Source organism: Lithobates pipiens, unplaced genomic scaffold (genome assembly GCF_037356315.1).
Source record: "Lithobates pipiens isolate NorthernLeopardFrog02 unplaced genomic scaffold, aLitPip1_a1.2 Scaffold_13, whole genome shotgun sequence".
NCBI classification, from domain to species: Eukaryota; Metazoa; Chordata; class Amphibia; order Anura; family Ranidae; genus Lithobates; species Lithobates pipiens.
The window spans coordinates 186,773,902-186,799,646 of record NW_027507718.1 but is presented as its reverse complement, the minus strand read 5'-3'; the positions used below and the strand labels follow the sequence as shown (position 1 = coordinate 186,799,646).

Below are 25,745 nucleotides of genomic sequence, written 5' to 3'. Positions count from 1 at the left end.
GGACCCCTGTAAACGTAAACGTCCGGGTACATTCCGCTGCGGTGGGTGTACAATATGCCAATACATGCCAATACATGCATACCAGTGAAAATGTAGCTCTACCAAACGGGAAGATTTTCAAACCAGTTCACTTTGCGAATTGCAAGACTTTAAGGGTAGTATATATGCATGCCGGCCTAATACCCAAAATTAGTTTCATCATTTTAGATGGAATACATCCCAATACTCGGGGAGGCGATTGGAACAGTGTTGCTTCAACGCGAAACCAGATGGATAGTAAATTTAAAAGGCGACATTGGCTCCTAGCCTTAATAATATAGTTAGTTTTCGCCCTTTTCTTGATGGTTTTACCTCAGGAGGTTGGGAGGAATGAGGCCTTCGCCATGATTAGTGGATAGTGACCTATTAAATTATTAAAACTTTTTTTTTTCATGATCTGTGTTGGGTCTGTCTGATTCCATATGACCGAGAGGCTATATTCCGGTCCCTGCCTGCTAATGTTTCTCCACCTGGCGCACCCAGGGGCCGCGTACCATACACACTGTTTTGGGTATTGGCGACCCCTGTGTTGGTCCACTTTGGGCCATAGATGGCGCCGGTGCACATTAGACGCGAGCTACACTCCCTTGCTTTTCTTTGGGGGCTGGGTTGCCACGCCTCTCTGTGTGGGGGGTTTCTGAAATGTCCATTCCTCTCACTGCCATTCAACTCTTTCCCTCTCCTTCAATCTATGTAAAAGGTATGTGTTGGTGGTCTGGATTCATGTCCAGATCTTGATTTTTATACATGTGGGGTTTCTTAAGTAAAGGTGAGATTTAGTGGCATTTGGCGTATATTTGTACGTGTTGTTGGCTATGGTGGTTTGGCGCGCACATTCTGGGGGCTTTTTGTGTGCCCGGCGTGCGGTGTAGGGTTGAGCAGAGGATGTTTATATATCTATGCGCATTCCTGCTTGCCGCAGCTGTGGGGTGTTTCTGGTTGAGCTGTGATGCGCTCCGCTTCCTTTTTTTTTTTTTTTTTTGTGCGCACCCCCTTGTGGATGTCTTGTGCGATACTGTGTTGCCTCCACCTTATTTAAGACAATCAGCTGAGATGAGGATCAGCTGTCGGCTTGCCGCGCTGGGGATATCCTACAATCTTTCACTAGGCTGCTCTCCACATGTATGGACACACACAGGTATATGCTTGCAGTTTAATATATGAGTGTCTGGCTATTTGTTGATAGCTCAACACAGCACCTTGGATTTTCATTGAATGTATATTTTCTTTTCTTTTTTTTAAGTCGGTTGAATATATTTCTACCACTGCAGCTGCTTTGTCCATGGCGGACATTTACAGATTACATTGATTGATCGGTGGGATATTTTGAGACATATCTAATTGATTGTATATATAAAATGATTTATATTTATTTATTTAATTTTTTTCTTGGCCATATGGATGCATTCGTATGTGAGTTCTTTTGAGTGTATGTAGGAGGAAGCATAGGTAGGGTTTTTTGTGGACATGTGTGTGTATTTGTTTTTGGTGTGTTTTATATGTGTTGATATAGGTGGATATGGATTTGTTTCGTCATGTAAGGGTAGATGTGTTTGTGAGAGGAGCTGGGAGGTAAGGATATGGGAGTACATGGGTATGTACATATATATGGATGGATAAAATTAATTGCGGGGTTTTTTTTTTTTTTTTTTTTTTTTTCAGAACATCTATTTGGCCCTTTCTGGCGAGGTTGAGGTGGACCATTTGTGTGACCCTTGTTGGGGTTCATTATAGGGCTGCAACTAACGATTATTTCCATAATCGATTAATCGGCCGATTATTTTTTCGATTAATCGATCGAATAAAATCATATTTAAAAAAAAAACAAAAAAAAAAAAAACGCACAATATGAAAAATAAACGCACAATGTAAAAATGAATCAATTATCAAATGTTGATCTATAAATTATACCACGTGATGAATATATATCTCAGAGTGCACAATGACTAAATAAAAAAGCCAAGACTATTAAATATATATATATATGAAAGAACGCTTGTCACAATTTAATTTAAATTGTGCAGATACAATAATGCAAATATTAGTCCTCTAATTAACAAGATTTGCACATTGCAAATTAAGGCGGCAACGTCACTTCCGTAGCATTCTGTGATAGGCAGCAAAATATGACACTACAACGGAGCCGCACCGGAAGTGACGGGGTTACAATACAACACCGCCGCCGGGTGTGGCAAGATGGCCGCCAGCTCCGGAGCTAGGCCGAAGCCGCGGCCTTTCCTAAGGCCGCAGCCACGGACCGCTCCGCAGATCGCATGGTGCGGACCGACTAATCGATAATGAAAATCGCTGACAATGATTTTCATTATCGATTATTATCGATGATGTCGATTAATCGTTTCAGCCCTAGTTCATTAGCATTCAGGGTCATTGGAACACCAGCTTGTCTGGGTCTCAAATCATCACATGTCACATGGAATATCAGACAGATTCAAATTTTATTGGTAATGTAAAAAAACTTGTATATGTCTCTCCATGCTTCTGACTATGATATATTTTGTATAATTTAAATAGTAAGTGAATTAATACATTAATATTTATATGTGTTTTTTATTAGTGGACTCTGTATAAGGTCTAGAAATCCCCCTGAAGAAGGGCAGGATCTGCCTGAAACGATCGTCAGGTTGGACGTGTGCTTGAGCCATTTTATGTATCATATTGTACTGTTTGTGATGATACATTTTTCTAAATGCTTTATATGCATATTTAAAGATATTACAATATTTTATTAAATACAAAAATTATCTGTTAGGCCTCATGCACACGAGACGCAGGTGAAAACTAAAAAAAAGCTCCGCGTTTGCATGCCACGTTTAGCCGCGTTTGCGCTTATAAGCGTTTATAAAGATAACATCATGTGGACCCTCCCCAAGCTCTCAAAGCATGTTTTTTTAACTATTTCTGCTATTTTGATCAGAGTGAGCAGCAGCAGCATAGAGAGCAGTTGTACACTTGCATTTGCCTCTTTCTGTGGTATATATTTTTAAATGGATCCCATATTGAATATATGTCAGGAAATGCTCCTGATGTTGCTCTCGATGAGACAGCAACGTCGTCGCAAATTTCGTGAGAGGTCCAGAGTCAGAGCTCGTCGATATTGGACCCATCCGTTGATGGGACAGCGAATGTCCGTTGGATATTTCACAAACATGTATGTGCAGCTGCGTACCGACCCCGACAAGTTTTTTAATTTTAGCCGGATGTCCATTGTCACATTTGATCTGCTCTTAGAAAAAGTACGACCTGGTCTGACATGCATGGACACCAATATGAGAAACAGTGTGTCACCAGAGGAATGTCTGTTGGTAACGATCAGGTATGTGTATATATTTATAAAATATATTTATCTATAGATGTACAGATGAATTTTTTTCTCTGTCCTTTATTTTTTTTTAAATAATGTCTATTTATAGCAAATTATCCAATTTTTTAAAATATCTAAAATTTTCTTGTGGCAATTTTAAACATGTTTTCATTATATAAAACAATATTAAAATAGTTATTTATTTTTTAATCTTTATATGTTTTTATTCATTTTTTCTAGTTTCAAATTGTTTTATTTAAAAGCAAATCTATGTTAATTAGATCTTTTATAATTGTTTTAAATTTATTTGGCCAATTTTTTTAATATATTTTTATCGTGAAATATGTACTGATTAATATATTTTAATTATATTTTAATTCTTTGCTGCTGTATATAGTAGTATATTTTTTAATGCCTTATTAAAATATCCAGAATCCTAACCCTAACCATTCATCATAACACTAACCCCTAACAGCTAACCCTATCCCTTACACTAACCCTAAACAACCCCAACCCTAATCCAACCCTTAATCCTAAACAATAACCCTAACGGATAACCACTTACCATAACACCCAACCCTAATGACCAAATTACATTGCCGCAGATGGTCACAGTTGACTTTGAGGCCATGTATCTCTGATGCAGAAAAGTGCATGACATTTTGCGACCCGAATTTGGGGCCCCCTATCTCGGGGTCACTTGGTGACAAGATCCTCAAATTTGGATATGTTGTAGTGCTAGTTCCACTGTGTCTGCATAACGAATTTTGGGTTTCTGGCAATAATTGGCCCCAAGATATGGGCCCCCAAAGTGGGGTCACAAAATGTCATTCTCTGATGCAGAAAAGTGCATGACATTTTGTGACCCCGACTTTGGGGCCCCCTATCTCGGGGGTCACTTGGTGATAGGAACCCCAAATTTGGATATGTTGTAGTGCTAGTGTTTGCATACCAAATTTGGGGTTCCTGGCAATAAGTGGCCCCGAGTTATGGGCCCCCAAAGTCAAAACAATGTCATTCTCAGATCATAATTCTGAGTTTTCAGGTCCAAAAAATTGGGTTCCTTTAAAAACTCATATAAACGCAAACGCAGCTAAACCCGGGTGCCACGTTTAGATGCGTTTAGCCGTGTTTTGCGTCTGAAACGTGGACATTTTTGCGTCTGAACCCATTTTTTTGCTTCTGGAAAAACCAGGTTAAACGCAACTGCATAAAAACGGCAAAAAACTAGACTGTGTGCATGGTCACATAGGATAACATTGAATGAGTTCAGGGGCAGTTGAAAAAAAAAGTGTCCAACTGCATCTGAACACGCGTTTAACTGCGTCTTGTGTGCATGAGGCCTTACTCGTGTTTTTAGTCACTTATAAAGTCACGTCTTATTGGGGGTTTTTCTCCTTTTTGTACAAAATCTATTTGGGGTGTGGTGACTGAGAATTTTCTGCGATTATTGGGATTCTTTTTTCCCAAACTTTGGGTCAGGAAGCACAAGCACCAAGTACTTAACAGGAGGCAGTTGCAGTCTCCAAGCAGCTGTCAGTGTGTTTTCTTGGAGGATGGAGAAGCAGGGAAGTGCCTTTCCATGCTAGTCTGCGAGGTTATGCGTTTCTATTGACACATACAGCATAGGAGACCAACTTTAGTCCAAGTTGGGAGTGTGCCCAGAAAGGTGGCTCCATACATACAAACAGGCCCATAGCAGAAATGTGAAAAATGCTCTAGTCCATAGAGGTGTGCAGAGGTGTAAGACCAGAATTGGTTAAACATAAGACAATTTGTATTTTGAATTTATGCCAAGGCAAGCATAGATACCTCCGAGGCAGCAGGTAGTCAATGCGTAAAAAATTAATAAAACATCAGGTTCCTAGCCTTTGGGAGCTTTTTTCCTGCCACTACGATTGTTCTCTGACTCCCTAAAACTTTCAGCTGTATAAACTAACCTAACAAAAGAGATAAACCAATCGCTTAGTAAACTAGGACACTTACGTATTGAGAAACATTTCTCCTCTTCTTTCATCACCCTGCAGTGCTCTAAAAGAAGTGCTCCAATGGGCTAAGAAACAAAAAGGATGTACAATATTTCAGAGGTGGATTATTTGAGATCGATAACTGTAACAAACATGCATTTGTTTAACTAGAGATAATAGAAGTTATTCACTTCCAACAGTCCTCCAGGAAAATTATTCAGAGACGCTACTCAGAGAATACCTACCACCTACACCGAATGCAAGAACTTGAAATGCTGAAAGAAGCCCAAAAATGAGCATGTAAAGAAAATAATGTTAGCAATTCAGTGTTATTCTAGCGCAGGCATAACCGAATGGTAGATCGCAGCCCAGACATGGACCGAGTGACAGTCCTCTCTACTTTGCAGCCTAGATGCACTCCTCGTCTATGTATTCGCCTGCCTTTCACCGCCGCTCCTGCTGTTAAACTCACAGCAGGGCAGAGGCATGGCAACTCTACACAGAGGGAGGGAGCTGCCCAAATCTTCAAACTGACAAGCAGGTGATGTGTTGTTAGGATGCAATGCGGTCCCAGCAATCAATCACTCCTCTTAACAAGAAGAGTTGGGCAGCTCCCACCTTTAGCAGACCTGCCATGTCTCACATCTTGTGAGTTTAACTACAGGAGTGGCAGGGAGTAGAGAACACACAGATGAGGAGTCAACCCCACTATGCCTCCAACCTTCTGCCTTGTGTTAATGTAGGACTGTGCAGGGGAGAGAGCTGCAACTGCAATGAGGACTGTGGTTTTATGGGGGGCTGTGATGTGAGGAGGGGTTTGGGATTGTAAGGGGGGCTCTGATGTCAGAGATTTTGAGATATGAAGGGGGGCTGTGATGTAAGGTGATGCTTGTGATTGCAAGGGAGGCTGTAATGTGAGGAGGGGGGCCTTGTGAATCTCAAATACTACTGTCACACTCTGGCTCTATCCTACACTGTAACTCATATCTTCAACCTTTCCCCCCTCTACTGGCATCTTCCCCAACCCTCTAAAATATGCACTAGTCACTCTCATACCAAAAAAGGCCTCACTGGACCCAACTAACCTTAACAACCTAAAAGACCCATACACACGATCAGACTTTTTGACAACAAACATGCAAATTAGCTGTTTTGGAGCAACATCCGACTGTGCTCCATCGGACAAACTTTTTCGCTTTTCATCTGACTTTTGTTGGCTGTTGGAACGGACAAACTTTCTGGCAACAAAAGTCAAATGGAGCAAAGTCTGATCGTGTGTACAGAAAACCATAGGACTTTTGTACAAAGTACAAACACGCTTGCTCAGAACCAATGCAAAAGATCAGACAACAATGCAGAAGTTGACCAAAGGTGGCGGTAAAGAGTAGAAAAACCACGTGATTTGGTGAATGTTGGCTGAAAAAGTCCTGCCGTGTGTATGCAATACAAGTTCTCGGCCGACGCCCTTTGTACAAAAATCCACGGGAAAGTTTGTACAAAGTCTGATCGTGTGTATGAGGCTTTAGACTAGGGATCTCAAACTGGTGGCCCTCCAGCTGTTGCAAAACTACAAGTCCCATGAGGCATTGCAAGGCTGACAGTTACAATCATGGTTACCACAGGCCGAGGCATGATGGGACTTGTAGTTTTGCAACAGCTGGAGGGCTGCCAGTTTGAGACCCCTGCTTTAGACCCATCTCCTTACTCCATTTTGCCTCTAAACTCTGTGAATGTCTAGTCTACATCCGGCTGAGCGACCACCTCATTGAGAATATCCTTCTTGATCCCCTTCAGTCTGGATTTCACCCGCAACACTCAACAGAAACTGCTCTCCTAAAACTCTCAAACAGCTAAAACCAACATTATTCCATACTTCTACACTTGAACCTTCTCAAAAAACTTGATTTGCTTGTTCTCCGTGGCTGCACTCTCCGTTGGTTTGAATCTTCCTTGTCTCACCGCACCTTCAGTGTCATACAACTCCAATTCCTCCTCTCCTACTCCTCTTAATATCGGGGTCCCCCAAGGTTCTGTCCTAGGACCTCTCCTATTCTCAATCTACACCTCCTCCCTGGGTTAGCCGATTTGACAATTTCTATGCTTAGGACACCCAAATCTATATCTCTACTCCTCAGCTCACCCCATCAGTCTCCTCACACATCACTGATTTACTAACAGACATATCAGCCTGGATGTCACACCACTTCCTGAAACTATCTAAAACCAAGCTTATAATATTTCTCTTCCACGTGCCCCTTTCTATGACTTTTCTGTCAAAATCAATGGCATAACTATCAGTCTGTCCCCACATGCCAGGGTGCTAAGGGTAACCCTGGACTCTGAACTGTCCTTTCAGGCCCCTCATCCAATCCCTGTGCAAATCACGCTGCCTTAACCACTGCTACATCTCCAGAATACACCCCTTTTTAACCAATGACACCCCAAGCTTCTAATTCACTCCCTGGTTATCTCTCGTCTCAACTACTGCAAATCCCTCCTCAATAGATTACCTTTACATAGGATATCCCCCCCCCCCCCCCCTTCAGTCCATCATGAATGCTGCTGCAAGATTCATCCACCTTACCAACCGTTCCGTGTCCTCTGCCCCTCTCTGACAATCCCTCCACTGGCTTCCACTTACCCAATGAATAAAATTCAAAGTACTAATAACTTATAAAGTCATCCACAATTTTGGCCGCAGCTACATCACTAGCCTGATCTCAAAATGTCAACCAAGCTGCACTCTTCAGTTCTCCCAAGACCTCTTGCCTCCTCCCATGCTTGCCTCCAGGATCTCTCAAGAGCTTTTCCCCATCCTTTGGAACTCCCTACCTGAAAATCCTTCTCTTTAAAGAAGCTTATCATGCTTCGAACTAATACACCGTTTTACTCTCTCCATCAGCTCACCCTTCACAGCTATTACCTTTTGTATAAATTGACCCTCCCTCTTAGATTGTAAGCTCTAATGAGCAGGGCCTTCCGATTCCTCTTGTACTAAAAATTGTATTGTAACTGTAATGTCTGCCCTCCTTTTGTAAAGCACTGTACAAACTGTTGGCGCTATATAAATCCTGTATACCAAATGATGATATTATTATTATTATTAATAGGAGGGGGGCTTGCAATTACAAGTGGGGCTGTGATGTATTGGAGAGCGACTGATGTGAGGAGGAGCTTGTGATTGCAAGGGGGACTGTGATGTGAGGACAGGTGGGGGGGGGTGGTCTTTGATAACAAGGATGACTGTGCTGTGAAGGATTGTGATATGAATGGGGGGGGGGGTCTGTGATGTGAAGGAGGGGACAGAGCACACTGATGTAAAGGAGGCTGTGATGTGGGGGAGGGTAGTTGAGGCTGTGAGTCACTGAACAAAAATGAGATTCGGACCTAAGTTACGTAGCTAAGGCTATTGCCCAAATGCGCCAGATTTGTTTTATTGTCACTCCGACATACCAATAAATTACACTTCAAGGATTGCAGTTTTGCTGGCTCTTTTTACTACTTATCTTAAAAGGACAACGTTATAGCGTGAGACTGCATTACTTCATTTGAAATCGCTGCATATAAATCCAGACCAAAAGCATGATAAGACTGCAGACTTGCAAATTTTAGGAGACTCTAGCTCTCTCAGCAGAAGTGGATACATGTCTGCTAGTATGTGCGGTGATATCTTCACAAGGCAATGCCCATTCATGATAAAAGCAGCTAGAAAAAAAAAAAAGTGTTCTGCTAGCTCTACCCAGTGGTGGAAATATTGGGATACCTGTTCACCTTTTCTTGTACCATAGAAGACCACCAAGAAACACTTAGGCCGCGTACACACGGGCGGACTGTTCGCCCAACTTTGTTCGTCAAACAATCCGACAAACAGTCCGCTCAAAATTTGCATGAACGGACTTGACCACACACGATGAACGAACAGTCCGCTGAAAACGAGCGTGATGACGTGTACAGCACGTACGACGGGACTAGAAAAACGACGTCCTATACACTGTAATGCAACCTTCGGCCGTGTAAACCCTTTCTGAGTATGCGCGATACTTAGTCCGTCCAACTTGCCTACACACAAGCGGACTGTCCGCTGAAACCAAGTTTGGACGGACAAAACCAAGTTTCAGCGGACTGTCTTACGGAAATTCCGAAAAACTTTGTTCGTCAGACTGTCCGCTGAAACTGTCCGCTGAAGCCCACACACGAGCGGACTGTCCGCTGAAACACTGTTCAGCGGACAAAGTTGGGCGAACAGTCCGCCCGTGTGTACGCGGCCTTAGTCTTTAACTTGGATGAAGACCATTGGTCTTTATAAATGTAATATTGCATGTAGTTCACCAACTATCAGAGTTGTAAGGAGCCAAAATTTAAGAGTAGCACATTTAGCAGAGCAATATTTGATAGACATCCTTTCTTCACCTGAAAGACCTGTTTTATAGTCCATGGATGCTGCTGCTAAACATATGCACACTCGATCTGTTGGTTAAAATATAGTATTGCGCTGGATCCTCCAACTATTGGCCTGTGGATCTCCAGGGTAAACAATAGCCACAGGGCAGATGATCTTACTATCGCTATAAAACAAAAGAAAAGCAATTTCCATTCTATGTGGTCCTATTAGTACAATTTCACATCTACATGAGAATAAGGTTCATCTATCTCACCCCAAGGGCATTACCTCTCAGGTTTGACCAGTAATTACAGTATCTTATGGACATGAGTACACCCCTCACATTTTTGTAAATATTTTATCTTATCATGTGACAACACTGAAGAAATAAATTACACTTTGCTACAATGTAAAGTAGTGAGTGTACAGCTTGTATAACAGTGTAAATTTGCTTTGCTGTCCCCTCAAAATAACTCAAACACACAGTCATTAACGTCTAAACCGCTGGCAACAAAAGTGAGTACACCTCTAAGTGAAAATGTCCAAATTGGGCCCAGTGTCAATATTTTGTGTGGCCACCATTATTTTCCAGCACTGCCTTAACCCTCTTGGGCATGGCATTCACCAGAGCTTCACAGGTTGCCACTGGAGTCCTCTTCCACTCCTACATGGCGACATCACAGAGCCGGGGGATGTTGGATAGAAACCTTGCTCTCCTCCACCTTCCGTTTGAGGGAGCCCCGCAGATGTTCAATAAGTTTTAAGTCTGGAGACATGCTTGGCCAGTCCATCACCTTTACCCTCAGATTCTTTAGCAATGCAGTGGTCATCTTGGAGGGGTGTTTGGGGTCGTTATGTTGGAATATTGCCCCGCCACCCAGTCTCTGAAGGGAGGGGGATCATGCGTTGCTTCAGTATGTCACAGTACATGTTGGCATTCATAGTTCCCTCAATGAACTGTAGCTCCCCAGTGCCAGCAGCACTCATGCAGCCCCAAACCATGACACTCCCACCACTAGTAGGCAAGACACACTTGTCTTTGTACTCCTCACCTGGTTGCCGCCACGCATGCTTGACACCATCTGAATCAAATACGTTTATTTTGGTCTCATCAGACCACAGGACATGGTTCCAGTAATTCATGTCCTGCTTGTCTTCATTTGCGGGCTTTCTTGTGCATCATCTTTACATGAGGCTTCCTTCTGGGACGATAGCCATGCAGACCAATTTGATGTAGTGTGCGGCGTATGGTCTGAGCACTGACAGGCTGACCCCCACCCCTTCAACCTCTGCAGCAATAATGGCAGCATGTCTATTTCCCAAAGACAGCCTCTGGATATGATGCTGAGCACGTGCACTCAATTTTTTTGGTCGACCATGGTGAGGCCGGTTCGGAGTGGAACCTGTCCTGTTAAACCACTGTATGATCTTGGCCACCGTGCTGCTGCAGCTCAGTTTCAGGGTCTTGGCAATCTTCTTATAGCCTAGGCCATCTTTATGTAGAGCAAAATATATTTTTTTCAGATCCTTTAGAGAGTTATTTGCCATGATGTGCCATGTTGAACTTCCAGTGAGCAGTATGAGAGAGTGGTAGCGTTAACACCAAATTTAACACACCTGCTCCCCATTCACACTTGGGACCTTGTAACACTAACGAGTCACATGACACCGGGGAGGAAAAATGGCTAATTTTCACTTAGGGGTGTACTCACTTTGTTGCCAGCAGTTTAGACATTAAATGGCTGTGTGTTGAATTATTTTAAGGGAACAGCAAATTTATACTGTTATACAAGCTGCTACAATGTAAAGTAGTGAGTGTACAAAGTGTCATTTCACATGAAAAGATAATAAAATATTTACAAAAATGTGAGAGGCGTACGCTCACTTTTGCAAGATACTGTATTTTCTTTGCCATTTCCTTCTTTGATTATGCTACCCTTCTTCTTACTGGAAGTTAGGAGGACTCGGTCTTTGCTCCTTTTTCCTTTGCTCCTCCGCTATGTCCTGTTTATGTTTCTGCCACCCTACCCTCCCCCACACCTGCCCATCTTCACACCCAAACATAAGCTATAAAAGTTGTCTATGCATAGCTTTCCCCTTGTGATCCATTACTTAAGGTTTGTTTAGCCAAGCATTGCAAGTATGCAATGTGTAATTTACAATGGTGTAAATATTCTGGGGAATTAACTAGGCTTCTTGGACCATTAAAATGGCACAGAAAACTGTCAGGAATGAAGCACACCTTACAGAGAGACTTGTTTCAGATCTATCTGCGCTACTGGTGCCAATTACTGCTTCAGAGAGAAAATAGCGCAGGTCTGCCCCTAACAGAGGGAATGTGGCAGTTTTTATTATATAAAAATGCCATAGATTCCTGCCAGGTGTTACCGTGTCTTATGAGGGTGAGCTGTCGGAAGACCTGTTTTGGCAGGTAAAAAAAATAAAACTAAAAAATAAACGTTCATTTATTTCCATTTATGGTGTAAACAATGATGTATATATTACATTATTACATTTTATTCATGAAGCTTTTCTCTCGCGCTAGGACAACAAAGGCCCCTTCCCTACCCTACCTTCTCTCTACTTTTTCTCCAGTCTTTAGGCCCGGTTCACATCTATGCATTTTTTTAGTGCATTTTTAGTTTTGTAGAAACACACTACAGTCCATTTAACATGGTTTCCTATGGAAAATGGATGATTTTTTTTCTGTTTTTTGGTTTCATAAATTTCAATTAATCAAAAAGGTGCATTGAAAAATGCTAAATCCACCTGGAATATGCAAACTGCAACCTGCATTAGGTGTGAATCAGGCCTTACATTCTAACCTTTATTATCCCTAGCACTCTTGCCACTAACTAGCTTTCCTATAGTCCTCTGCCTTCTCACCCTTGGCTAGCCCATCACCTTTACCCTTAGATTCTTTAGCAATGCAGTGGTCATCTTGGAGGGGTGTTTGGGGACGCTAATGCCCCATTTGCAAAGTTTTTGCATATCACTTGAGCTCAATATATACCCTATACCGAGGATAATATCATAGGTACATTGCTTATGCATGCTCTAAGCCTTCTATGTACAATCCAGACTATAGCTAACACCTTCTTACCTTGCCCTATTTTACCCATCCATAGTACAACAGTACCTTCTGAACATGTTATAGGTTACACCTGTATTTACAGTGTAACCTGTTAAAAGCAACTCGGCATCAGCTGTTCCGGGAGTTTCCAGTTGATGCAGACACTGGGAGTTTACAAGCACGCTGTGGATTCTGACATAAGTCACAGGCGCATATGCTGTTGTAACAGCAGCCATCTGTTCTAGTGAGTGTTGACTCCACAGGGAGATGGTGACCGGTCTCTGAACATACTTTGAGTAGAATTATTTTTCACTTGTGAAGGTGTCAGATCTTCTCTTCACGATTTTTGCACTGGATTTAATCTTTTCACTGGGATGGTTTTCTTTATGTTCTTGCTTACTGATACATTTGTTTTGATTTATTTGCAGATTGACTTTTACACACTGTTCTGTTATATAGTAAGCTGCACTTTGCAAATTATTCATGGTGGCGCTACACATTTATTTATTTTTAATGTATAGATTTGTGTTTCAGGTCTCAAATGTATCCAAACGCTTGAAAAATCAAAATTCAAGCGAAAAGAAAGACCCCAAAAATTGCACAATTTTGAACAGAAAACAGTCTGCATTGTATATGAATGTTTTGAACATTTGTAATTAATAGTTTTATATTATGGTTACCTGAAGTTAAAGAAAAAAAATGCAAATCAATTGTTTTCGGTTCCTTATGTATAGAAGTAGGTAGCAATGGTATCAAATGTTTTATAATACTAGGAAGCGCATTGTGACTGTCAATAGCTGAAAACTGCCATGTCAGTTTTTTGGCACCGACATCCATTCATATTTAATTTATACTATTTTTTTTTTACACAGCTTTTACAGCTCTACCTGACCCTCTGTGGTAAAAGGCAGTGCAGTGATGCCATTCGTGAGGTTTACCACACTCCCAAAATTGCGGTGTCTACTTTTGCTTTCACGGAGCGCTCCTATGGAAAGTCCACATATAAGGCTGTGAAAATCCTATGGGTTTGTACAAATAAGTACCGTAGTTATCGGCATATAACACGCACCGTAATTTTAAGAGGGAAGTTTCAGGAAAAAAACATTTTGTTAAATAAACAACTTTGAAGCAAGTAAAGGGTCAGTGCTCATCAATGTCCAGCTGCAGCCTGATCAATGCCTTTTTTTTAGCCTCACCATCTCTCATCAAAGCAGCCTGAACATCAAGAAATCACCAAGCAGTCATCTCCTCTGTATTCGACTCTTATGTCTCACACACACACAGCCCTGTCTCTGCCACCAGCATTGGACCAGCTCCTGTGATAGACAGAACACTGGTCCAATGCCAGTGGCAGAGGCGCGACTGTGTGTGTGTGTGTGTGTGTGTGTGTGACGTGAGAGCAGAGTGGAGAGGAGATGGCAGCTCGGTGAATTCCGGTGGCACTCGTCCCCCTCCGAGGTACACTATTGACATTTTAACACGCACCCCTGATTTGCCCCTTATTTTCAGGGGGAAAAAAATGTGTGTTATACACAGATGAATACGGTATCTGGTAAATCCAATTATCAAGCAAGTCCCTTGAATCGGCTAAGCTCGGATAAAATTCGTATCTAAATCTCTAAAATCCAGTACACGAGTTGATGGTTTAGTTTCAAATTTGAGAAGAATTTTTTCTGATGGGTTTTTTCCTCAGGAACACAGAGAAAAATGATCAAAGTAGTACTGTAAAAATGACAACCCCTGGATCTTTGAAGATTGTTTTATGGTTTAGCTACTGTATAAACTAAAGCCAAGGGACAGGTAAGTAGACAATTTTTAACCCTCTCCAATGAATTGGTGGATGAAAACATTTAAAACTCTTTTTTTTGTTCAATCAGCAGGTTGAACAGCTAAAAAATAAATCTGATTCCCCAATTGACACTCTCAATGTGGATGAGGGAATCACTCCTGCTGTGCTATTGTGTTCTGATGGAGAGAATCATTCCCCACGGTCAGAATCCAATGATCATTGTTGCCTGCTAAAGCAGGTTGCGCTGATCTTTCAGGAAAACTGGACAGGCTGGTTGTACACAAATCAACTGATAAATCAAATTGTGTAAAACCAGTCTGCACATACATGATCAAAATTTGTCTGGCCCATGCTAAACCAACTGAATTTTGTTCCATGTATTGCTGACTTAAGTTCACACTTGGCAAATCCCAACACGGGACAGATATGCAGTTGGTTATTTATTTATATATTTTTTTTTAAATAAGACCAAGGCCATAAAATCTTTGATCAGCAATCATAAGGGGTTAACATATCCCACACGATAGGTCTGAATACTTACAGCGGGATAGGCACATATTGAGAAAGACGTTATAACGAAACGCGTCTAGGCGTGACCAGACAGCTTTCTGAAATGGCCAGTCTTTGACGATCTCCACCTAGGTATCACTGCAGATGAGCACTCCTTCGGACGATGAGCGAGCAGCGTATAAGCTATACATTTCAGATGACTACCATGAGATGCTATTTTATATTGAATTTTGTGTAAGCATATATATTAAAAGGGGGGTCCTTTGAAGGGAATAGAATATTATGCTGCGTACACACGACCGGACTTTTTGACAGCACAGGTCCGACGGAACAAGTCCATCGTACAATTTGATCATGTGTGGGCTCCATCGGACCATTGCTTGCCAAAAATCCAGCGGACTTTATAAATAGAACATGTTTTAAATTTTTCCACCGGAACTCCGCCGGAGCGAGAAATCCCTTCGTGTGTATGCTAGTCCGATGGACAAAAAAACGATGGTAGGGCAGATATTGACTACTGGCTATGAACTTCCTTATTCTAGTCCGGTCGTACGTCATCAAGTTCGAATTCGTCGGACTTTGGTGTGATTGTGTGTGGCCAAGTCCGTTCATTCGAAAAGTCCGTCGGAACTCCGCCAAAAGTCAGTCGGAAAGACCGCCGGACCTAGTCCCTCAAAGTCCGGTCGTGTGTACGCAGCAGTAAACTGGTTTACTCTATGAGGATTCCCTTTTCTCCTATGGTTTGAGCTAAAGAGTCAACAAGTGGATATCCCACAGTGCGTAACCAGACCTATCATGTGGGATATGTTAGCCCCTTATGATTGCTGATCAAAAATGTTATGGACGTGGTCTTGCTGCATGTCAAAGATCCATTGTAAATATCAAGGCGGTTTTATTATACCGTTCCGGTGAGTGAGCATTTTGAGGGGAGCGGTCTCAGGTGGTGCAGTGAAGGTTATCATCTATTTGACAAGTTACTATATGAATACCTCTCTATGAACACCTTAGTTGTTTTTGGATTTGCTCGTCAGAGGGCATATCACCATTATCGGATTTTGATGTCATCTTAAAGGGGTTGTAAAGGTAAATGTTTTTTCACCTTAATGCATTCTATGCATTAAGGTGAAAAAACATCTGACAGTGCCTGCGCCCCCAGCCCCCCCGTTTTACTTACCTCACCCCTCGAAAGTCCCACAACGTCCTTTCCACTGTTCAGCCTGGCCGCTGATTGGCTGGAGTGGATGGATGGAAAGCACCGCTGCCATTGGCTCGCGCTGCTGTTAATCACATCCACTGACGCGGAGAGCCGGGGACGTGTGATATAGCGAGCAGCTATAGCCGCCGGCAGTATCACGGGAGCTTGCCTGCAGATGCTTCTCACCATGCGAGGGAGCTCGCATGAACGTGAGAAGCACCTGCGGGAGGAAGCTGAGACAGCCGCCGAGGGACCAAAGAAGAGCAGGTTCGGGGCCACTCTGTGCAAAACGAGCTGCACAGTGGAGGTAAGTATAACATGTTTGTTATTTTAAAAAAAAATTCATATGTATGAACTTCTAGAGCTTTGTGTTTAAGTTCTACAAATCCCTCAAACTGCACATTATGAAACAACATATTGACTTCATCTGGAGAAAAAGAAAAAAGTTGGAAATAATAAAACGCCTGATATTATCTATACAAATCTGTTTTGTAGATTTTCTTGCTGCTGCAATGTGGATCAATTATCTGAAAAAATATAAAGACCAGTTCTGATTTCACTTGCTGTCTACTTGTTATGGATCACTGACTCAAAGTTTTGAAGCCAACCAGGCCCTGCAGAAGGTGGTCACCAATGGTAGCATATGCATCACTTTTAGCACAGTTTTCCTATCAGCCTTATCACCTGGAGTTCCAATTTAATATGTGTGTACATCCTAGGTCCTCTTCTACCTATTTTATAGATCCAGCTTAAACAGCTGCTTGAACTGTCCTTTGGCCCCAAATGCAGAAGACATCTTTTAGACTCATCACTTTAAAGCAGTCGTCTCCAAACTGCGGCCCTTTGCTAGCATTTATCTGGCCCTTGGGGCACTTTTCTGACACTAATGATGAGGCATTATTCCTCCCACTATTATCCATGATGGAGCACTATTCCTTCCACTGATACCAACCATGGGGTTACTTTCCCTCCCACTGATGGGGCATTATTACTACCACTAATAGCAGTGATGGGGCACTACTCCCTCTCCTACTGACCACCAATCCTGAGGCCATGTTTATTCTCACTGATGTTGGGCCTGGGATATTTTCTACCCCCACTGCCTATATTGCCGCCCCCCCCCCAGAAAAAGTCTTAAAGGGGGTTGTAAAGGAATTTTTTTTATTTTTTAAATAACAAACATGTTATACTTACCTCCACTGTGCAGCTTGCTTTGCACAGAGTGGCCCCCGAACCTGGTTTTCTGGGGTCCCTCGGCGGCTGTCTTGGATCCCTCCTGCAAGGACTCCACAACTTCACGCGAGCTCCCTCGCATGATGTGGAGTGCAGTATTGTCGGATGTTTTTACCTTTACAACCCCTTTAAGGACAGTAAACTGGCCCTTTGTTTGATGTTTGGAGACTCCTGCTCTAAAGCAAAGAATGCAGGCATCCTGATGAAAAAGGGGAGGAGAGTGAACTCCCTCCTACCTGCAGTCACAAGTCAGGGGACCCCTAGTCCAAAAAGCCAGCCTTAAGGAGACCACCATCAGGAAAATAAAACAACTCCGGTCCAGTTCACACCCAAATCTCAGAGGAATGCACTGGATCACACAAAGAATAGTGCTAGCAGTACTTTTAAAAAACTCACCAGACCAAATCACATGGTACCTTGTGATCTGATACAGGCTAACGAACTGCATTTCATTACCATTTTCATATGGGGTGTCATTAGGAATATATTGACAGCCGCAGCAGATCACAAGACCAGTGTGTTTTGAATGCAGTGTGGGAAATGAAAAAAGACGCAGGTTCGCCCCACTGGTTATGTGAATGAGCCCCCAAGCTGCAACCTGCAGGTCCCCTGAGGAAATTCCAGAACGGGTGCTTCTTTGGAAAATTACGTTTTATGGTTCTTCTACTGTGAAGCAGCTTAAAGAGGAAGTAAACGCTGATGGGTTTACTTCCTCTTTTTTTCCCTGCAAAGGTAAAGCATAATGGACTACTATGCATCGCATAGTAGCTCATTATGTGTCACTTACCTGACACAGGAGCCAGCGAAGTCGCCGCTGATCCCTGTAGTCCGCCGCATCCATGTTGCTGGTGGCGTCTCGCAGCTCCGACGAATCACAGCGGCGAAGCCGCGATGACGTCACTCCCGCGCATGCGCACGGGAGTCGCGTCTCGCAGCTCCGCCGCTGCCACTCGGCGAAGCCGCGATGACGTCACTCCCGCGCATGCGCACGGGAGTCGACAAATTAGGCAAATCCATTCATGGATTTGCCGCATTTAGTGCGCCTGCGCGCCGCTGTCTACGGCGCATGCGCCGTAGACAGCGGTGCCCATTTTCGGGCAAATATCTCCTAAACCATATAGGTTTAGGAGATATTGCTTGGACCTACAGGTAAGCCTTAATCTAGGCTTACCTGTAGGTCCAAGTTGTTTGGAAGGGTTTACTTCCTCTTTAATCTCCAAACAGCTGTCCTAGGGGATGAGTCTGAATAAAAACTCAAGTTTTCAGTTACCAACTCAGAGCTCCATATTCTCATTTGAAAATTTTTAAATTGGACCTGGAATTTGGGATGTACATAATAGCTTAAACCTTATAGGAAACATTACAGTACTGTATTTTAATGTTGTTAGTTATTACTTTCTCTTTACAGAACATTACCTTAAGGATATCAGTTATAACATTTGTTTCTAAATCTAGCAAGCAGTACCTAAAAAAAAAAAAAAAAAAAAAAGGCAGAAAAGTCCTGGTAGATTAGGAACTAATCTGTATTTTGTCAGGTCAGCTTAGGTGCCTATTCTCACCGCTTCTGCCCCTGCCTGATGCCTATGTGGCCACTTAACAGGAGCAAGTACAAGGAGTAAGGCGAGGGTGCACAAAGGATCTTTGATTTTTAACTGTGGTCAGAGTGGCTGATAGGTGCCTACTATACAACAGCAGGAAAAGTGGGAGTTTTACATTTAATAAAAGGTCCACTTGACTACAACTTTTAGAAATGTCAGATGCCCTACCTGATGTTTGACGGTAGTTTTCCCACCACCACTATGGGTATATTAAGTTATTAATGTGAGTAACAGAATAAACATTCACACTGAATTGATACACAAAGTTCTGTAAGTCATGTATAAGGGTTTATAGTGATATTAATGATGCCATATCTACAGGTCACAATACTGCCCATAACTGCACACATGAACATATGTTGCAGTATAAGTATCACAATTTTCTTTCTGCATCAACCTGGACCCTTACCCCAGTCATACCACAATCCCGTGTAAAAAGGCTAGTGTTGAATTTACTTGGCTTCGTGCATTATGTTATTAGCACGAAGAAGACCTATGCTGTAGGACAAAATGCATGAATACAAAATCATTTGATGGGGACAACTTGCAAGTTACTTCAAAGGAGGGATTTACTAAAACTGGAGAGAGCAAAATCTGATGCAGCTCTGCTGCAAAAACAATCAGCTTCCAGTTTTGACTGTCAAAGCTTAATTGAACAAGCTGAAGTTAGAAGCCGATTGGCTGCCATACACAGTTGCACCAGATTCTGAGCACTCTAGTTTTGGTAAATCATACCCCATGTGTATTCTCCCCATGTATTGGGGGGGGGAATCTTTTCGTATTTTCATTTTACCCTCTGGCTGATCCAAAGAAAAAAAAAAGGGAGAATCATCTATTGCCAGTCTTAGTCTACATAACAAAACTCCCCTCAGAAGTTGGAAGTATTTTCCTACCTCTTCCTCATCAGCCCGGAAGTAAAACAGAAAATTCACAACCAATTTCACCAGACGCTTCTTCAGTACTGTAAAAAAAGAGGATTAAAGAAAACCGCAGCAAAATAAAGTCAGTAGAGAAACAACATTCAGAAAAACTCTCCATTAAAAAAAGGAAAAAGGAAAAAGAAATGCAGATCATATCGGTCACAATGAGGGGAATTCACTGGAGCAGCTGTACGTAATAAGCAGCTTCTTTCCTCAGCTTGTTCAAGTTAGGTCCGGTTTACACTGAGGCAGCACGACTTACAGCGCGACTGCCTCAGACAACCTGGACGCAACCACTGCGGCGACTTGCAAAACCACTTCTGTATAGAAGTCAATACAAGTCGCCCCAAAAGTTGTACAGGAACCTTCTAAGTCGGAGCGACTTGAGTCGCTCCAATTAGAACGGTTCCATTGCACAGAGCGGGATGCGACTTGTCAAGCGGCCAAGTCGCCTGACGAGTCGTCCCCGTGTGAACTGGCTCTGAAGCTTTGAAAATGAAAAGCGGATTGGTTTCCATACATAGCTGCATCTTTATAAATTTTCCTCAATCATAGCTGAATAAGGCATACATTACATTGGCCCTTAATCAGAAAGGCAAGTATACTCTCTTTTATTAAGCCCTGGTTCACATTGATGCGATTCCAAAGTAGAAAAGGTCAGAGCAATTTCAGGTGCTTTTTGATAGACATCTCTGTGGCTTCATGCACAGATGTCTATTGAAGTCGCACCTGAAATCGGCAAAAGTAGTGCAGGAACTACTTTTGCAAATTTGTGCGGCGCCGCAAAATTGGTTGCGCACCGATTGGAACAGTCCTATTGCCGTCAATAGGCTGCGTCTTGTCATGCGATTTGATCTCTCAAATCGCATGAAAATCTCTCCAATGTGAACCTAGGCTCAAGATATGCTTTTGGGCCCATTCACACTGCCCATAAACTAAACCGCAATAGTTTAATGTGTGAGCAGCTGTCACTTTCTGCTACAGTGAGCCAGTAGTAGGAGGCAGTTTGATGTATATTTCAGCTTCATTCATGTAACCGCACAGCAGGATGGTGTGTTGCACTACTGTGCGATGACATGTGGGTGCCTTACTGTCGACGGGTAAATGTAAGGTAAGGTAAATGTATTTTATTGGGATTATATGTGATAGACCAACACAAAATGGCACATAATTGTGAAGTGGAAGGAAAATGATAAATGGTTTTGAAAATTTTTTATACAAATAAATATGTGAAAAGTTTGGCGTACATTTGTATTCAGCCCTCCTGAGTCAATACTTTGTAGAACCACCTTTCACTGCAATTACAGCTGCAAGTCTTTTTGGGGAGGTCTCTACTACCAGCTTTGTACATCTAGATTCTAGAGAGTTACATTTTTGCCCATTCTTTGCAAAATAGTAATGTGCTTAAAATTAAAAAAAAAAAAAAAAGCATTTGGAGAATTTTTTTTTTTTTTTACTTACCTCTAAATGCCTGTTGCTAGGGGGTCCCTCGTAGTCTGCATCCTTTGGCTCCTGACGTCACTTCCCTTGCCTCTCTCTTGCCAATCATCTGGGACAAGCGACAGGTCTCAGATGATTGCGCGGCTTGTGCATGCGCAGTGGGTGCCCGGCTGTGAAGCCACAGCCGATCGGCCACAGCTAAAATGCTGGTGTGGAGAGTGAGACAAGTGGGGCTTCGATCCCCCGCATTGCTGGACCCTTGGATAAGTGTCCAATTATTAAAAGTCAGCAGCTGCAGTATTTGTAGCTGCTGACTTTTATGTTTTTTAAGCGGAACACCGCTTTAAGTGGTTAAACGTTTTTCACTTACACATGAAGTCTTTTCCATTGACAAATTGTTACAATGTTCATGCTTAAGTTCAACTGATAAAGAAAGTTTTTATTCTTGGCAGACTGCCCAGTTTTTTTCTCTTTCTTTCTTTTGACAGCTGTGGCTTCAGAAGAGCAGAGAGAATTCTTTACATAGAAAGAATCGGGAAACACTTTAGTCAAGATCGCGATAACGATTCTTGACGATTAATCGTGCAGCTCTAACCTAGTGTTTTGCTATTAGGCCAAAAAGTTCAATTTTGGTCCCATCTGACCAGAGCACCTTCTTCCACATTTGCTGTGTCCCCCACATGGCTTCTCATAAACTGCAAACTGGACTTCTTTTGGCTTTCAACAATGTCTTTCTTCTTGACACTCTTCCATAAAGGTCAGATTTGTGGAGTGCACGCCTCATAGTTGTCCTGTGGACAGATTCTCCCACCTGAGCTGTGGATCTCTGCAGTTCCTCCAGTTACCATGGGCCTCTTGACTGCTTCTCTGATTAATGCTCTTCTTGTCCAGCCTGTCAGTTTAGGTGGACGGCCGTGTCTTGGTCGGTTTGCAGTTGTGCCATAATTTTTGGATGATGGAGTGAACAGTGCTCTGTGAGATGTTCAAAGCTTGGGACATTTTTTAAATAACCTAACCCTGCTTTAAACTTCTCCACAACTTTATCCCTGACCTGTCTGGTGTGTTCAATGGCCTCCATGATGCGGTTTGTTCACTACGGTTCTCTAACAAACCTCGGAGGGCTTCACAGAACAGCTGTATTTATAATGAGATTATACACGGGTGGACTATTTAATAATAAGGCGTCTTCTGAGGGCAAATGGTTCCACTAGATTTTAGTTAGGGGTGTCAGAGTAAAGGGGGATGATTATAAATGAACTCCACACTTTTCACATATTTGTAAAAATCTTGAAAACTATTTCTTCCTTTCAGTTCACAATTCTGTGCCACTTTGTGTTGGTCTATCACATAAAATCCCAAATACATTTACATTTTTTTGGCTGTAACATGACAAAATGTGGAAAATTTCAAGGGGTGTGAATACTTTTTCAAGGCACTGTAGATGGGGGGGGTAGCCAGTTCTCTTTGGGCTAAATCCCTGAAGTCTCCCCATATGGGACAATTGACACTCACTTTCTAATTAGTTGTGCGATCTGTCAAAGACACTGCCAAACAACTCACCGCTTCCTTTCTTCGGGCCCTTCATACCCAGCTCAGCCGCCTTCTCCGCCCTCTGCTTGGAGAGGGACATCAGCTCCTTGTCATTGTACCTCATAGTGGGCGCACAGCAAGGTCCGAGGCCCCCTACGGGGCACGGGCTTTAGTATTCCTCACACACAGCGACACACTAATACATCTCCTCCATCCGCGTTCATAGGCTGGGTCCGCTCATGTTTACACCACACCTGGCTGTTTTCTCTTCACCCGGAAGTGGATGCTGTGTGGGCGGTAGTAACGTTTGGTTGAGGGAACGTTACTTCCGGTTAGAGTAAACGCACACTTCCGGAGCGTGTGGCTCGGTGTACGAGGCGGCTGGAGCGGCGGAGGTAAGTACAGCGCTACGGTGAAGGGAGAGGGGTACGTGGGTGGCGAGTACTGCCCCATTACAATTCTCGGCTACATACTGTATCCGAAGCGCCCCCCATACAGGGCCTCACCTCCTCCTTTATCATGTCTACCTGTGCTATTTGCACCACTTATCTTTTATTGGAATTATACCGTGGGAGGAATTGTATAGTTATTTTTCATAGCACTGTACTTTTCCATCGTGAGGCTCCATATGCTTGAAACAAATCAAATCTCAGTCTTTGGATACAGACTCCTTTATATGGAGCTGACCCTACAGGTTCACACTATGGTGGGCGATGGAATGTAACATTCCCATCCCTGTGACCAGGTTTTCAGCATTGTGGTCATTTGGCATGGTTAAACCAATCGTTCTCGTTTGTATTTGGCCGAGCGGTGGCTCGGAGCATTGCTCTGTTTAGCAAGCTGTTTTGTCTATACTGAGCTTTGTTGTTGTAATGTTTTATAAATACCCTTTCAAAAACATTCCCATAGAGCAGACATGTCCAAAGTCCGGCCCGCAGGCCACTTGCAGCCCATGTTCTTGTTTAATATGGCCCCACTGGTAATTTGGATATGTATATCTTTTGTGCCCCCCAACGGCACACAAAAGATTATATATATATATATATATATATATATATATATATATATATATACTGTATTTATTGTTCCGTTACGGCAGCCTTGGAGAGGGTGAGATGAGCACCGTTAGATTACATACAGGAGAATCTCCTTTTTTACTCAGCGGTGTCTGTAATATGAAGTCCCATCTCTTGGGCAGGCATTGGACGACTGTTCTGCCTATCATAGGAGCGGGGACTTTGTATTAAAGAGGCTGCCGAGTGATTAGCAGATTCTCCTGTATGTAATCTGTTGGCGCTAGTCCTGCCCACTCCCTGTCCCCTCCAAGGCAGCAGATGGGCATCGATCAAAATGCACTGATGGCAATGGCGAGGCTGCAGATGGGCACTGATTAGGCTGCATTGATGGGCACTAACCCTTATTTTGCTTCATAGTTCTTTATTTAAAATGTACGTTTTTTTTTCCTGAAACTTCCCTCTTAAAGCGGGGTTCTGCTGTCTCCCAATGGGTTTTTTGGGGGTTTTTTTTGTGTGGCATATTGGTGCCACCTCATCAATGCCCACCATTTCAGTCTATTAGTGCTGCCTCATCAGCACACATCAATGAAAGTGAAAAATTACTTAGTTACAAACTTTACTGACAGAAAAAAAGTAAAAAATACTTTTTTTTCCCCCAAATTTTTGATCTTTTGTTTTTGTAATAAATAAAAGAAAAAAAAACAGCAGTGATTAAATACCACCAAAACAAAGCTCTATTTGTGTGAAGAAAATTATAAAAAAAAAATGTTTGGGTACGGCGTTGCATGACTTCGCAGTTGTCATTCAAAGTGCGACAGCGTTGAAAGCTGAAAAATGGATTGGGCAGGAAGTGGGTGCAAGTGCCCTGTAGGCAAGTGGTTAATACACCTCTCAAAAAAAATAAAAATAAAAATATTCCGGCAGGTAGAACTTGTATGCACAAACTAAACGCCTGAAATTTTGGGCAGGGATACTGATGTTCAAACATCAGATCCTTGTACAAGTACCCTAATTCTTGATGGCACCCCCATGCATCTGAAAACACAACACAAATCCGTATGGTGCCAAGTAGGGCTGAAACAACAAATCGATTATGGAAATAGTTGTCAACTATATCATTTATAAATATATTATTATATATAATATATTAGTTCTGTCTGAAAATCAGCAAAAGTCTTTATTTTAATTTCCTTTTTAAATAAACATTTTGATCTGAGTATCTGATATTTACCAGATTCAGCCTCTAATATATACAGTATCTCTCTTCTGTCTCTTATTCTCAGAGTGGATTAGAGATTTTTCTCCCTAACCATATAGTTGCTTATTTAGATTTACCACTGCATAGAGATATTTAAGAATAACTTGCTTTTTTTTTTTTAAACTTTACATACTAAATTATACACCACACTTTTTTAAAGTTATCAGATTAGTCAATTAATCAAAACTATAATCAGCCAACTAATCGATTATGAAAATAATGTAGCCCTAGTGCCAAGCGGTTCTGTGCTGGTGCAGTTTGGAAAAAGGTTTGGGGACCTTTTCCTTGCAGGTACTGCTGCTCATTCAAATGCATGGGATTCTGTGCCTATGTATACATGGCTGCAAAGATTTGAGTTAGTTAGGAATGGATCATGCTTTGTGGGTGGTGCGGCTTTTTCTTTAAAAACGCCAAACGCTGTACATGGAACAACATGGCTTTTAAGCGCCATACAGTTTTACACACTCGAGAACA

At 42.4% G+C, this 25,745-nt stretch overlaps 2 protein-coding genes across 2 annotated transcripts in view; one reads left to right on the top strand and one right to left on the bottom strand.

Annotated features, from left to right (window-relative positions):
• PLEKHJ1 (pleckstrin homology domain containing J1) overlaps positions 1-23,271 on the bottom strand; it is a 41,989-nt gene extending 18,718 nt beyond the window's left edge. The window contains exons 1-3 of the mRNA XM_077475973.1: positions 23,028-23,271; positions 20,001-20,068; positions 5,348-5,414 (exon numbers count right to left, since the gene is read on the bottom strand). Of these exons, the coding sequence (XP_077332099.1) occupies positions 5,348-5,414; positions 20,001-20,068; positions 23,028-23,121 (229 nt within the window). The 5' untranslated portion in view covers positions 23,122-23,271. The remainder of the gene's footprint in view (positions 1-5,347; positions 5,415-20,000; positions 20,069-23,027) is intronic.
• Positions 23,272-23,281: 10 nt separating this feature from the next.
• SF3A2 (splicing factor 3a subunit 2) overlaps positions 23,282-25,745 on the top strand; it is a 28,386-nt gene continuing 25,922 nt past the window's right edge. Inside the window, exon 1 of the mRNA XM_077475972.1 lies at positions 23,282-23,392. The gene's annotated coding sequence lies outside the window, so the exon portion shown is untranslated. The remainder of the gene's footprint in view (positions 23,393-25,745) is intronic.